The 16417-nt window shown below is 40.6% G+C and overlaps 1 protein-coding gene across 3 annotated transcripts; it reads right to left on the reverse strand.

Moving 5' to 3' along the window:
- Positions 1-1468: 1468 nt before the first annotated feature.
- On the reverse strand, positions 1469-16380 carry hhat (hedgehog acyltransferase). 3 transcript variants are annotated; one of them, XM_031840342.1, is made up of 12 exons: positions 16265-16380; positions 15487-15635; positions 15321-15385; positions 15006-15119; positions 14716-14910; positions 13353-13565; positions 13031-13208; positions 12113-12263; positions 10082-10117; positions 6957-7158; positions 6291-6429; positions 1469-2885 (listed from the first exon to the last, which is right to left on the reverse strand). In XM_031840342.1, exons 2-12 carry the CDS (start codon positions 15605-15607, stop codon positions 2800-2802), a joined length of 1500 nt encoding a protein of 499 aa, XP_031696202.1. In that variant the 5' UTR covers positions 15608-15635; positions 16265-16380; the 3' UTR covers positions 1469-2799. The 3 variants fall into 3 exon arrangements, with proteins under 3 accessions (XP_031696202.1, XP_031696195.1, XP_031696208.1); XM_031840335.1 differs by having other exon boundaries at positions 6291-6435; XM_031840348.1 differs by lacking the exons at positions 1469-2885; positions 6291-6429 and adding an exon at positions 6474-6769.
- Positions 16381-16417: the final 37 nt, after the last annotated feature.

Raw genomic sequence — 16417 nt, forward strand, 5'->3', positions numbered from 1 at the left:
CTCTCTCTCTCTCTCTCTCTCTCTCTCTCTCTCTCTCTCTCTCTCTCGATTCTTAAAGAGAACCGTTTGAATTTGGTGTGATTTACGTAATATGCACATGCCTCAATGTTCACATGTCAAATGATGAGAAATGTAACTATTTCAAGCACAATGGCAACTCTTTGTTATGAACTGTGACATACTGTACTATTCATAATAAATATTTTATACATACTGCTCTGTCTGTTCTCTTTGGATAATGCATGGTGCCGTAGAGCATCCATTCATGTGTCAGTCTTTGTGTTTTAGCTCCCCTGCCAGTGATGAGGGCACTTTACAGAGAGAGTGTAACTCAGCAGGCGTGTTCTGCTGCTGATCTACTTACGTCGGATAAACAGTTTCGTCCTCATTTAAGCGGATTCCTCGCTGACCCCTTGCTCACATTGATCCTATTTAGGTGCCACAGATGTGATAATCCCAAGAACAGAAATCAACTAATGGAGACACTCGAGGCTCACAACGAACAGACTCCAGATTACAGTTCTGTTACTCACCGAGATACAAAAAATGAAAGTACAGACCTTTTTTTTTTTTTTTTTTTTTTGAAGCTACGATAAATAACCAGACGACCAACGGCAACAAGAAAGTTTTATGTTAATGATGGCTCTGTCAGGGATAACACCTCTGACTTAAAAAATCACTCATTCTTAAAGTAATCTCCTTGGAAGCCGTACCCTGGAGCTGATTGCTCTCAGCACTGAGAACAGTAAGAGGATCACACAACACTTTCTAAGCTCAGATGACAAAGAAAAAGCACATAAGCCTTTTAAAGTAGCTTTCTTTTACTTTGTCTTTCGAAACTGGTAATGAACTAGTCATCTGCAACTGGACTGCAGAGCAAATGATTCATTGTGATCTGAAATGTAAAGCTTTAAATATGTGTAACTTTTCACCAAGAGTTGTTTGTTTATTTTCACACCAAAAAAACAGTCTCATTGGTCTGACTATCAAAGCTTTTTCTCTCATTGAATCAGGTCATCCAACTCACTGTGGGACAGCCTCAACCTGATAACCCTAAATACAGCTCAAATATCAGTTATTTTAATTATCGGTTCAAATGCAGATTTGTTTTCCCGATGAATCGATAGTTTGGTGCAAAACCGTCACATTTGAAAAGCTTGAACCAGAAAAGATTTGGCATTATTAGTATTCAAAATATTTAACAATGAATTTCCTGTTGATCGACTAATTGGTTAATTGACTCACCACTGCAGCTCACTAAAGCTAGTTGTCGTGTGAAAGCTTTCCAGTAGAAACTCTTTGGCATCTCTTAAAGGAGAAGTCTGACCATATTCTGGTTCTTCTTGTCAATATATCCCATGACTCAACTGATCTCACTAAGTATTGTCTGGTATCTGTGTCTCTGGTTGTACAAAATCATTTTTTCATTGTGATCTCGCATAACTGTAAATACTCACTAGGTCACCAAATGTGTATTAATCCGCAGCTGAAAACAGTTCCAACAAATACACTATTTATTGTTTGAGTAACGTTTGCTAAGAACTACAGTGCCCAGATTTTTTAGGAAATCAATAAAAAAAATAAAAACATTTGTTTTACCCATTTTTTAGGAGTAATGAGAGCAAATGATCTTCGGGCAGACTGTCAAACACAGAGAAGGGACGTCAGAAAGTATTGAGACAACCATTTTAAGAAAAAGTGTAGTCTTACCCTTTAAAGATATTCATAGAAGTCCCTTCAAAACTCTGTATGAAGAATAGTCAGAATTAAAATAAAGCTGTTTTTAATATTTCTGGAAAAATTGACAAGTACAGGAAGAGTTTCCTGGGTTTATGTTGGGAGCTAATCCCGTCAACATATCCCAAAACACTCTAGACCTGTATGTATGGATCTGAGAGACTGAATGAGTCATCACAACAGGTACAGTAGAGTTACCCATTACAACATGGATGCATATTTATAATCAGGGAACTTGAAATACAAGGTTTTAATCCAAGACTGAGGTAGTGTACAGTTGACATATGGAGATATGAGGCATTATACAACATATTAGCACAAAACAAACAACTTGTGTGTTTTTGTTTTTCTTACATCCGTACCCAAAACATAGCATTCATTTGCATTCTAGTGGATAAATGTCATCTATCATTATCAATGTGATAAATGAAAAGTTAGTGTGTTGTCCCTCTAAAGCTTTGTATTAATATATCGAATATCAGCGTGATGCAACTTCACCCAAGTTCCATCTATACGGGAACATAATGACACTGATCGGGTTCCTGCTGCTCCATTCAGTCCACTGCTCCTTGTATCTACCTCTGAAGACACCAATGCTTTTGTGGCGAGCTAAAGGAGGACAGTAAATATGAAATTAGCATTTCTCCAGCTTACCGCACCACTGAGCAATACCTTATCAGAGCCACGTAACGAAGACGGATCCGGGGCCGTATTTTCTTTTAGTGTTTCTTAGAATAACAGTGATTCAGTGAAGCTTATTGGGTAGAAAACATGCCTTGAAACTGCCAAGACTTCTATCGGAGACTGCCCTGAATTTAATTATATTACAGTTTGTGTGCACGTGAAACTCTCTCCTTCGAGAGAATCAGCTCTGATCCTTTGAGTCGTAGCTTACGGACAGATTTTGCCGGGTGGTGAAAAAAGTGGCTGCTCAGCTGCACTTCAGCCAGGTTTGGACGGGTTCTGTGGCAGTGAGCCCGGTTGGACAAGGAACTGGACTCAGCAGGTTGTTCTGGTTGTCTGGTAGCAGGGATTCTCGCTCCGGTGGAAAGTCAAGGTGACTCATGGTGGGCGAGACGTCCACTCAAGTCCAATCTGAGCAAAGCAGTAGAGGAAAGCCAGCATAGGCGGAGCCATGGTCGACCAGCCTAAAATGAAAAGAATGTATTTATCTGTAACAGGAAATATTTAGACTGCTATATTCTGATGCGTTTTCCAGGTAACTACTACAAAGACTTGCATTCTTTTACAAGAGCAAGAGAGACAGCGAGCAGTAGGCGGTTTGGTTAATTCTCTGTGCTGTACTGTGTTGTGTTACGGTTACTCTCTTTTTCTATTTATAGCCGTGTCTTAGAGGGACGAGCAGGCAGGTAAAGACTGCTGTCTGCACCTCCTCCCCAACTGGCTCTCCTCCAGATTATCTCAGTAACCTGCACCTGCAGCCACAATGCTTTTCAATGGTCTATTCTTCCCCATTCATGTCAAAATCTAATTCACATACACACGGGCTGCTTTATGCACAGCTGTACTGTCCGTTTCCTGTCTGCAGAAGAGAAAGGCTGCACGGGCTACACCTAGAAAACCCAGATTTTCGCTGATAAATATTTATGCTATGCTGACGTGACGTTTGCAGAAAATAAGCATAATTTCCGGTAAATGCCAGCTAATTATTAATGTTGGTTTAATTACATTAGAAATGCTCATGAGCGATTACAAATGTGATGCATTTCTGACATCTAGATCCATCACACGAAGCCTTTTAGCTCGGGGCCCTGCGCGCACCACGAGCAAGCGTTGCAGTTTCAAGACGTGCCAGCGTTTTGTCTTTGCAGTTATGTAGATTTCATTAAAGCCCTCAGTGTGAAATATATTCCCCAACCAGTAGTCTAACCTTTGCTGTTACCAACTAACAGAGTGAGAAGCAGAGGTTAGAGGAAGCATACACCGCTACTAGATATGTGAGTTACTTTGGGCTACAACTAAGAGTGATCTTTACCATTTTGGAACGTAGCAGTTGTTGCTTAATACTAACTCCTGGCACAGAGAGTGAACAAAAAAAAAAATCTCTTCCAGTTGCATGTTACCATGACTCTAATCAACCGGTGCTATAATTACACCACGGTTTCTTTTGCCGCTTGATTAACAGAGTACTTTGTGTTCAAAGGAGGTCAAACTTGCAGAGAGGCAACTCAAAACTAAATAAAAGACTGCTTCTCAGTAAACTGACAACTTGTTGGTTGAGCTCTTCCTTTTCTATGTCTCTGGCTATGTTATATTTTGACTGATTACAACTCATGTGTGGGTCAGGAAATTAGCAAAGGTGAGCTTGTTGTTATTTAGGCAGACTAATGGAATCGCTCAAAGGAAAGCTATGTCTGTCTTTGGTCCTAACCGAAATATCTAAATATTGGATTGCCATGAAATTTGGTGCAGACATTTATGTTCCCCTCAGGGTGAATTCAGATCTCTTCGGTGACCTCTGACTTTTCATCTAGCGCCATCATCATCAATTGTAATTTCTTTATACCTGACGAGACTAAATACCTGCAAAACTAATGACATTCCCATCATCCTCAGCTGTACTCTGTGCGTAGTGCTGAAAAGCAAATACTTGCATTCTCACATGCTACACATTACCTAAATCTGCTAAAAATCATCATCTTAGCATTATAATTGTGAGCATGCAGGCACGCCGACTCACAGAGCCGATCGTGGTTTTTTCGAGGTGATGCTACTGGCAACCAGAGATGGAACTGCATCAATGTCCTACTCAGTAAAGGTACTGTAGTTTTACTGATATCATACTTAAACAGACATGAAATTACATTCCAAAGTCCACTGGAGTAAACAGTTTTCATTCAAACTAACATAACGTAACGCAATTTTAACAACCGTCTACGTCATTCAGCAAAACGACTTTAGGTTATTCTTACATTGGGGCTTTTCGGAGGCTCGTGAAGATAAACAACTCAGTCAACATACAACAATATCAGGAATTAGTTTTTGTTTCACCGGGGAGGTCAAAGAGTGCAATTGCACCACTGCCTGCACCAGTAAAAAGTGCAGACCGGCTGATTTAAAAGCATTGATCTCATGTTAATGAAGCAAAGCGCAGCGATGTTTTATTGTGCAGACACATGCAGACACAAGGAACTGCCTCAGGCCTTTTCTGGTGGATCCATTTCGTTTCCATTTAAAGTACAAAACCACGACTACACTAGCAACAAAATGATCAAGTGGTTTGTTCAAAGGTCTTTCTAAACATTTTAAAGTAAGCATCAGGCAGCGCCATGTTATATCTTTATTTGTACTATCATATGGTCCGAATTAATTTTCCTAAAGGCAAGCTGAGATTCTCTGTTTAGTTTCTGGGTCTTACTCTGAATAATTCACAACAGAAATGGTGTTTTAAAACACACTGCTCTTACTTTTAGGTTTCTCTTCACTTATTTACACCGAGTCTGCTAGAAGAGGCCTGATAGTTACACACGATTTACTGTGAGCTTTCCCCGCCTCACAACAATTGTGTTCCTGTCACAATGAAGCTTAACTGATGACTGGAATATTCGTCAGGCTGCTGGGCTCGACTTGACGAGGCCCAAAGACATGTGCCATTAACGGAAGATGAATGCTAATGTTGTTCTGGGTCCTGCTGGATGTGGGAATAGGAAACACTAACACCGGCTTTATAAGATAATGTCACTGTTGTGTTTACAGCTTGACCCCAAGTGGTAAAAAAAAATCAATTAATGCTACTTTAAAAATGAGAAAACTCTGCTTTTTAATTCAGCATTAACTCTTCTTGTCAAAACATGTATATTTATATATGTTTATATCATATGATGAAGTTTCAGCGCTGAGCTCTCGGCACTGAGTCTGTGCCCACCCCAGTGGCGGGTGCAGCTCAGACTGCTTATCTTGAGTAGACAGGCTGTGGGGGGGGAGGGGGGCTGCCATCTTGCTTTAGGTACCAAATGAGCCCCAAATAAAGACACGGGGAGATAAACAGGGACTGGCACAACCACAAAGCAAATGTCTCTGTACTGATGATGGTCCAGTGTGACCTCTTCTTACAACACACTTTTTATAGTCTAGTCTCCCTGTGATCCTTACCTTCCCTCACCATCTGTTTTATTTCAATTGTTTTGTTTTGACTATGTTTAATGTCATATTGCTTGATTTTCATTATAGTTGAATGTATATCTTTTTATTGTTTTTTTAAAATGGTTTTTACTGTTAACATTTTCCATTTTTCTTCAATTTTCTATTGTTTCCACCCTGTAAAGCACCTCATCAACATTGTTTTGTAAAGGTGTCATTATCATCATCATTATTATATCCAGAGGTTGGTCTCTCTCTAATTGTTGCTTTAGACGTACTATCGTTAGCTGCTGTCACCACTGTAGAAGGTGAAATGTCCCATGATGCAACTGAACAGTGACTGATGGTACCTCTACAACCGAAACAAATGTATGAATATCATCCGAAACAATCCTGCAAAGTGAAAGGCTCACAGAAATCCTCCTGAGTGAGTGTCATGGAGGACACTTTACCTTGAATGAAGACACGCTTCCAGAAGATTCTGCCAACATGTCCCCCCCCAAGAAACACCAGATTAGAGAGGATGAGCATGGCAGTGGAGAAGGCCGAGAGAAGGGCAATGCAGCGCCGCTCCATCGCCGCAGAGAAGGTCTGCTCCTGGAAATCAGTAAATAAATAAGTAAATTGCAAAAGAACCACAAGAGATTTGCATTGTAAATCTGAGAGGCAAAGAGTAGCAAAGCACCTGGTACTAATGAACTGTGTGGCCATAAACTAGAAGGATTACAGTCTAACATCAGACTTATTACTATTCTGAGAACATGAACCTTCTCCCAAGGCCGGAGTCCAAAGAAGCAAGATGAACGTTTCTATTGTTATTGGTCAAACATACTTTAACTCACATTAATTTTGCTCCTTTATGCCAATTAGATGCGACAGGATCCAACCAGTCAGTCTGCTGTATTTACTGTCGCAGCTCCAGGCATCATTTCTTATTAAATCAGATTACATGACCCCATTATTTCTAGCTACAAGAAAGATTCCATCATCTTCACACATCTTAACTGAAAATCCAATTGATGGAATAACCAGGGAATTATATCTATATGTACAATTTTAATCTCTTTTAACATCCTTTTTGTTTTTTTTTTCAAATTGGATTTAGATTTCAAACTTACAACAATGGAGCGAATAAACGACGAGGCGAAGAGAGACTGCAGTCCATTTTCCACCAGAACTCCAGCCCAATTCATCAGGGCCCAGTACTGTAAGTAGTCGTGGCCGCCGTGCCAGAGGCAGACGAAGCCGAACGCAAGGCCGGTCGATAACGCCTTGTAAAGACGACCATGCCGTGAGCCCCCCAACGGCACATAGATGTATCTGCAACATGAGATCATAGGATAAAACCAAGATTTAATGAGTAAAACATCACATAATGCATGCATTGAATTCCACTGTGGATTAAATGAGCTTACACTTCATGTGATTTAAAAATAGCAGCTGTATACCCATAGCCCACATGAGGTGAATCATACCCCCAACAATCAGTTAAGATTGTCGTGCATGCCGCGAAGACAAAAGGTCTCAGATATTATGAGAAGCTCGTCTGTCCCCCGGGGGACCGAGAGTCTCGACATGCTACACCACTCCAACACACTTAGACGCAAACAAACACGTTCTGTCTGGTGTTGCTGAGCTGGGAACTAATTATCTCAGCCACCCTGTGGATAATCAATGCTCCGGACCGATGAGCCAGCATTTTCTGAGCCTTAAATAGAGTGGCCAGCTTGGCATATTGGAGGATGAAAGTAGGCGCAAGAGCAGATGGAGAGGAACCAGAGTGTTCGAGCAAACCGAACACCTGAACACACTGAGTATCTATCAGTCTATTTACATTAATTAGATGTAGACGGATGCTAAACAGGAGTTAGTCGAAATATGAAAATTGCAAGACGTACATTACTGCAATAGATGAGTAATCAGTGTGTTATGTAACACCTGAGTACTGACAGCAGATGGTGCAGACAACATGCGTACAAGGTTTAGAGACTGGAAATGAACTGCCAGGCAACTGGCAGTTCAAAACCTTGTCAAGAGATGCGTATCCCCATGAGCTTTGAGGAAATTTCACCAAAACAGTGGTTTCCCTTTAAACCTGAGTATTGTATTTGAGTCAGCTATTTTTAAGAAGCCTGAAAATGGAACGCTACTGCTGAATATTACATCAGAAAAGGGGAAAGATTGGAAAAAGTGGATATAATATTGTGTGACTGAAGATGTTTTTTATTTTGCCTTATTATAAATCTCGACATCCTCTCATACCTATCTTGTAACCCATTGCTACCACTGGTGCGCTATAGACCTAGGGAGGAAGAAGCAGGTTAAGTAATACATGAGATGTAAAGTGAGGAGGTCAGCAACACATCATACATCAAATAAAACAATGTCCTTCCTCTCTCTCTCACACACACACACACACACACACACACACACACACACTCACACACACTCCAAGCCCCCGCTTATTTATTTTTAATTATATAAATATTATTTTGAACTATTTCGCCCCATGATTCCGTGAGCATATGCTCCTCCTCGTGTGTGGCAGCAATAACTCAAACAAACAACCAGAGAGAGCTCTTCTGTTGGTTGATCAGTATGAAACAGAGAACCTGAGACACAGTGGCACGCAGAGCGCAATGTAATGGTTAAGAATGAGCCACTTAGCTGCTCAGGGAGACGGGGTGTCATGCAGAGCACATCATTTAACACCTACGCACTCATTGAGCGCACTTCAGACAATTTCAACAGAATTTCAGAACTGCATTAAAAGCTCTTTAAAAGCACTTTTCGCGAGAAAGAACGCCGGGGCATTGTGTCACGGGTATCGTTCTGCCTCTGCAGTGGGATAATTGCAAGTGATGCCATTAGGCAGGATAAAACTATTTTCAATGGACAAATGGATTAAAATGGCAACTTGCATTTGCAATTTAGAAAACCAAAAATACAGAGAATACAGAGCAGTTTCAAGTAGGAACTCTTTTTCTTCCAACCATAGTTCCTGCATGAAACTGCCCACAACAAGGTTCTGTGTTTTTGGCGCTTTGAGCACCACACGCCTTGTGCCATGTAGTCCCATTATATTGGAGAGATGGCAGACATCTCCACGGCCGATACCTCCAAAACTAGGCAACTCACACCAACATAATCTAGATTGATTAATAGCACGACAGGTAAGAGGAAAAATATGTACTTTTGATTTCGGGGTGAACTGTGCCTTCAGAATCTGCTAATTAAATGGATCCTCTGTAGCCATCTCCAAAACAGTCCAATTTAATTCATCTTTAACACCTGAAAAGCAGGTGAACATGCACGCCATCATACGTGTCAACACAAAAGCTAATTAGCGAACAACGACCAGGACGAGGGAGCATTTTGACAGAATATCAGTGTGTTTTCTGACAACCGTGCAACTGCAGCGTCGCCTTAATGGAGCAACCCGCATCTAACAAGTGGATCATAACCTCCCAATAGGCTGCATTCAGCCAAGTGTGCATCATTAACAAGCAGAGAAACTAATAATGTACGTTGTCCAAAGTACAAGTGAGCTGGCACATAATGCTCCCATTACATATGCACATATTAAACAAGGAGGCATTTCACCAGGGTGCAGGAACAGCAGCACAACAGAAGAACTATTCACCAACAGCATCCGACCTCATAATCATGAGAAAGCCTACATGCAAATGCGGCATCCTTGTCCATTGTGATGACACATGTGGGTCGGCAGCAGGAGAATGGCACCTTCTCTTTGTTTTATTTTAAGGTTATTCAACTGAACAAGTTCATTGCCCTGCAGGAAATGAGCTCTTTACAGTAAGTGTGTGAAAAATAACAGATAAAGGTTGAATAAACACACGGCACGCTATTCAAAATATGAGGCAATGAAAACTATGAATATATATATATATATACACACATACATACATACATACATACATACATACATATATATATAGAGAGAGAGATGTATATAGAGATATGTAACCAGCTATGGGTGGAGTGAGAGATAGACGGAGATAAAAATAGATTAGATAGATGGGGAGACAGACAGACAGACAGACAGAGAGAGAGACAGATAAAGAGACAGATAGAGAGACAGATAGAGAGACAGACAGACAGATTAGATGATGGATAGACAGAGACATTCTAGAGTTATTATTTGATTTCGATGACATTTCACATTTTTAGTAAGCATTAACATCTTCATTAGTCTGTTCTCTGCTCATGGAGTGCCTCTTACCTGATGAGCCATCGATACAGGCCCTCGTCAAAGTGCCTGAGAGAGAACAAAAAAAAATTAAATGAATATTGAGTCAGACATTTACATAATAATACAGCACTGTGTAAGAAACACCTGAGCTCTGGGCTTCACATGCCGTATGTATGATGGATGCGCGTTTGCGTGTGCACTCTTTGGTCATTAAGAAGATTAGAAAACAGGTTCTTTTTTTTGTGTGCTGCCTATAAACTGAATGATGTCAGTGGACAGCTTTATGCATTCCATCAATGTTGTCAACATTGGCCAGCTCAGCACACACAAGCCGGATTGGAATGCATCGGTGTCAGCACATTGGTCGATCTGGTCCACAGCCAGTGCATTTGTACTGCAAAAACCAAACACACAGCCTTCCACGTCGATTGTATGTGCTCCGAATTAAGAGAGCAGTCTCTCATTTTCAATTACATTTGGGAACAGAGTGATTTAGCCATGAGGGAGGGGCATAAAACTCTCCATTGCCTGGTCATTTTATAGAATAACCATGAGGGAAAACAGATGTTACTCACAGTCAAACACTGTTTTTTGACTTGCATGTTTCTTTCTTGTATATTGGGTATATTGCTTGAATCTTGTTCGTATACTCAATTGCCAATTTATTAGGTACAGCTAGCTAATAGATCAATCCTGTAATATTAATGAATTATTTGTATTGCCTTATCCAAAGTATTTTGTGCTATATCCTTTAACTTTATTATTGTTTTGGAGATTGTAGAGAGATGTTTCTGTTATTTTGCCTACTCTTATTCATATAAATGGGGTGGTCAAAATAATAGAAACACCAGTTAGTATAATGCAATACAGCTCAACACCACAAACTGCAACATCCAAAATTGTCATACAACAAAAAAATGAAGAATATAGCCTTCATACAACCTTAATAACGGTAGGATCTATTGTAGGACTGTTGAATCAGACAGGTTTTAGCTTGGTGTACCTAATAAACTGGTGACTGGGCATGTATCAGAGCAAACGACAAATGGCACTGTGACACAAAAACGTTCACCATTAAATATATCTGAAATGGTTTTCCAAGCAGTGGATGTGCTGTTGCTCGTAGCCATGTTAAATTTGAAGTCTTGCTGATTATGGTGCCGTATTCCCATCTAACAAGCACGGCCATGTGTGTGTTTATTTAACTTGAGCAATTGTGACCCCTTCAGTATAAAGCAGGCATAGTCTTTCCCTTTGCTTGGTCGCAAAAGTGTTAAATGAGCTTATTAAATGCAACAGTCGTCAAGACATTTACTTTAATAGAGGTAGGTAGGACATCAATTATTCAGCATGAGGCGTCCGTGTGTGTGTGTGTGTGTGTGCCTACAAACTCGTGCCAAACAAGTGCAGCAGAGAGGGAGGGGAAGAAAAACTACAGAATAGCACATTTCTACCTTGAGAGGAAAGGAAGGAGGTGAGATAAATCAGACACACCTGTGAGCTGGGGGAGAGAGAACTAACAGAAGCACAAAGGAGAACCAAAAAACGACACGTTAAGTCTTCTTTCTTGCAACTCTCCAGGCGTGTCCTATTCTCCTGCCTCAGGTTAACGTGCAGAGCCCCTCATCCACCTTCCACGCCCGGCCTAATAGCATCTATTTCTGTACTGACCCTCATCCTGCTCATTGTCTCCTCGGACAGTTTATTTAATTAGGGGGCATTTGATTTTCACATCAGGAGGCTGAATTTGAAATTGGTTTCTGTTGATTTAATGGACATTTTGTGAGTGAGAGATTTTGATTGATACTTCATATATTTTGATTATTAAGTGGTTTGAATACAGAGAGATTTAAATTATGGTTTACCAAGAGGTTAACCCTTGTTGCTAAAGCACAGTGAGCACTTAAGGCACTTGACATTAAATTAACCCTTTCTTCAACAATAACACGAAGATGCAAGCTTTTCCTTTCATTGACATGTTAAGGAACGCGATGAGACCAATACTGCACTTTATTTATGTCAGTGGTGTTAACTGTGATTTGTTCCACTACATGATCTTACCTCCACATCCCTGTGAAACTGTACATGATGCTGACACAGTGGGGAAGTTTTGGGGGAACTAGTTTATCCAAAGTAGCCAGCGTGGACGGAAGGCCGAACAGCACCAGATACTTCACAAAGAAGAACTGGACCAGTGCCAGGGCCAGACCTCCTGTAGCAGGAGGAAAAGGAGGTCAAAGGAATATTTATTTTAATAATTAAGACACGCTCTTTAATTGCCCCAAAGGGCTTTCTAATCTGCGCAGCATACAACACCCTGTATTATCAGACCCTCTGTTTAAAAACCTCAAAGGGATCAATAGTTGATGACTTGGCAAACATAATTTGTTGCTGACATAAAAGAGCTGCTGAGAACAGTTGAGCAGAATTGCAAAAAAAAAATGATCATAATTCAGTTTCTATACCTGTTTATGACAACTAGGGGGCAGATTAGGACAATGGTGAGCGAGTAAATGACCAATAATTAATGAATTAGCAAGAAACTTGAAAATCCCAGAGGAGCTTCACATCTAAAATATGATCAATATGAGGCTGTACATGCAGAGTATACTGTATATAGACCACAGGGGCCACCTGCGTAAATACAGTATCCTGCAAAGACACAAAGGGGTAATACGAGGGTACGTAGCTGATTTATGCCTTCAATTTGTGAATAAATAATGCGAAAAGCAAATAAATACTTTATGAAAATATAAACAAAACCCCACCACAGATCATAACGGCTGGTTATGAATTGAGGCCAATGAGTAAGACACATCTGATGAACCAACTAGTTCCTGTGGGGGTAACTCGGTTTAACTTCTGCATCTTGAAAATGTGTTCAGAGTGTGTCTGAATCGACTGGGGAAACATTGAAGATACAAATCTACATCATACTGTACACAACAGCCTAAAAATACATGCAGCACAAGGACTTACCCAAGGCCCAGGGAGGGAGGATTTCTAAGTAGGTCTCATTGGACTGGATGGAGTGCATGTACATTACATGGATCAGGTATTCTGCGATGCACCACCACAGAATAATCCGTCCTAATCTGAGCACCAAGTAAGTAAAGACAGCTCTGTCTCCATCACACTCCTCAGAAGACCTCCGCATCTGCAAGTGTAGAAAGTCGGCTTGTTGTTAACAAACACATCTGAAAGATTTAAGTTAATTTCCTCTTGTAACAACCCCATCGCTGATGTCTATGTTTAGGCATGTTTAGACTAAATTCATGAGAACCCTCATTGGCGGTCTTACCTGCTCGATGTAGTCTTGGTACGTAATAATGGGTCCGTTGTAGAAGAAAGGATGATAGAAGGTGTATGAAAACAACCAGCCGAGCTGCACAACTCCAACCCGGTCTGCAGGGGCCCAGCAATGCTCCAGGCTGAAGCTGATGAAGCGCAGACCACATACGGCGACGCTGAAGAGGAGCAGATAGTACTCCTCCTCGGTCTGATACCAGCCCCTCTGAGGAATACAGAGACATGGCCAATTATTTTTAACACATTCCTGGGGAAACCTTTATATTAATAGTTACCATCCGACACTAAATTTTGCTCTTTTTTTTTTTTAAATATGACATTTAAATGAGAACATTAGCGGGTAACAGCATATTTAGACACTATGAAAATCTGTCAACACAGGAATAAACTTGAGACAACTTTTAATAAGGCCTGCTTAACAGCTTTGGGAATATGATATCTCTCGAAATAGTGCTTGAACACGGGACTAAACTCTGCGCTATTTTTTTTGTGTGAGCACAGGAGTCTGTCGGGTCTATTTCACTTACTAAAATCACATTTCCAATCATTGTACCTGGAGCATAGTTGCCTGGCTGTAATCACATTTGCGTCAGTTAGATTAGGTTTATAAGAGGAGGGTGTTAGGACGACCCTAAGGGTTGTGGAACACTAAGAGCCAGTGTCAATAATGATAAATATACTGTATGTACACATGACTGGCATTGAGTTCCTGAAGTCATATCAAAGCTGAATTAAAATGTTTTTTTATCTGTTTTTAATCATTCTGTTGTATTGAAGAAAATACAGTTTGGTAAAATATCATTTTCTTGTTGTATTTCTCTAATTTTCACTGCAATACATGTTTGACTTTTAGAACACGAGCTATTTTCCAGTGCTTGTAGGGAGAGTTTTTCCCATTCTCTAATCCTTAAGAAATACTGGAAATAGCATGCTTAGTATGTAAATACCTTCGATAAATTCACTCAACTTATATCTTGCAGTAGGGACATAGAGAAATACAGCTGAGTGGCCAAATGGTTGGACTTCTCCTTGGTATTGTGTGCCCCCTTGTGTTCTTTACAAATATAACATATAGTGATAATCGAATGGTTGGTGAAAGAATTAATACAATCTCAAAATGCACTTACAGGAACATAGCATGAAACAGTTAATTCATACAATGCTATTATAGACACAAACACACATAGTGGAGATGCAGTCCCTTGCTCATCCTAACTCTGTTGCGTTTTGTCTGCTGTTAATGTCTTTTGCTGCTAATAAAAACATATTTTACTTGTCTGTCCTATCCTTCTAATGCAAGATAAAGACACCCCACCAAAACCAGGAACCAGTGTAATCCAGGTGATCCAACGCACCTGGATCTCTTGAAGTGGTTGGATGTGAAGTGTGGAGAGCAGCAGCAGGTTGACGGCCCATGACAGAGCTGACTTTCGCAGTTGGGCCACTGAGTAGGACAGGCCCAGATGTACCAGCACCACACTCACTCCTTTAATCCCCAGCACACTGCTGGCTGCTAAGAAGCCATATATCGTGAGTGCTGGCACCCGAAACTGTTGCAGAAACATAAAACACATGCTGGATTAAAACATCTAACACCTGATGGCAATATTCCACTTAACCGTACTGTAGCAGCTGCTTCCTATACCTTGGGGTAAAAGATGCTGGTCAATCTTGATATCACGCCGTGACCAACAAGAGTCCACAGCAAAGACTTCTTAGCCCATTCTGTCCAGAAAGTCCACTCAAAGTCTGATGGGTCCTGACAAAAACACAAATAACTTCACCATGGGCCTTTAAATCACACCTGAAGCCTGTTGAAAAGGCACTTTGAATGGTCAAAAATGTGTTAGGGAGCCAAACGGATAAAGTCTTTAGATTAGGACTGCACACTATGGACTTAAAACAAACTTGTGTTGGTTCAGATTGGGGTTTTAATCAGTAATTTCCACATTGAACTTACCCTTTTAAAACCCTGAACGAGGCCTTTCTCCAACTGGAATTCTCTCTCTAATCCTGCTTCATGCTCTGGGGGAACGAAACGGGGGAAACAACAGCTTCATTTTTCTTGAAACCATTCTTCTCAATACATTGAACCAACGTACAGATGTCAATCTTATCTGCTTTACCTTTGGAGAATCTGTGCAGCTGGTAGAACGAGTACAGATGAGAGCCGAAGGACAGCACCCAATACGCAAGGATCTCTGCCCATGGCAGCGGTGCCAACTGGGCCTTTGATTTGGATTTCATCAGGCAAGATCACAGCGCTGTAGTGCTCCTAAAACAGTCAATTAAGAAACAATGTTAGTGGCAATTTGTTACAGTACTTGAGATTAAAATAACATACAACATGGACGTGAAACTGAAAATACTTTATTTATAGTTTTACATGTCTGTTTTAAAAAAAGATGTGTGAAACTGCCAGAAAATGTCATTATAGGAATAATTAAACTAAATCAGATTGTATTGTACATTTTTTATTGTTAGCACCATCATATCTGGAGACCAAGCACACATTGAGGTAAAATGGCGAAGAAACAGTATTTTTACTGTAACGCTATAAAACGTTACAATGAGCCTCGTGGGGTTCCGTTAAAAAAAAACGATGGCCAGGAGCAATCACTGCTGTTGCTAAGTAACACTGCGCCCGGAAAGTAGCGTTGACTGTTAGCCACCATACCCAGTGACCAAACCAGCTAATTCGCTAACGTTAGTTGTTATCGTTAAGTTTCTTGGCGTGTGTGTGTGTGTGTGTACAAGTGTTCGTGTTGATTTGATTATTCGTTTTATTCACACATTGTTTAGTTTATCTGAAAACTTCCCCGTAAGCTATCCTACTCGAACAGCAGTTAGTTAGCTAACGTTAGCTAAAGCTAGCTAATCGTTTTGAACAAGTTGCAGTTTTACCAGATAATACTGTGCCGGTGTCCATAGCGACGCGGTAAACTGTACACTGCACTGACTGATAGCGCGTGGACCAGAAGATCATGACGTTGGCATCCAACATTAAAAGTTATTGAATTCTTCTTTTTTTCTTGTTTCATTCGTGATCACTGGCAA

This window comes from Anarrhichthys ocellatus, unplaced genomic scaffold, assembly GCF_004355925.1.
Source record: "Anarrhichthys ocellatus isolate YVR2014 unplaced genomic scaffold, GSC_Weel_1.0 scaffold3, whole genome shotgun sequence".
Taxonomy (NCBI): Eukaryota; Metazoa; Chordata; class Actinopteri; order Perciformes; family Anarhichadidae; genus Anarrhichthys; species Anarrhichthys ocellatus.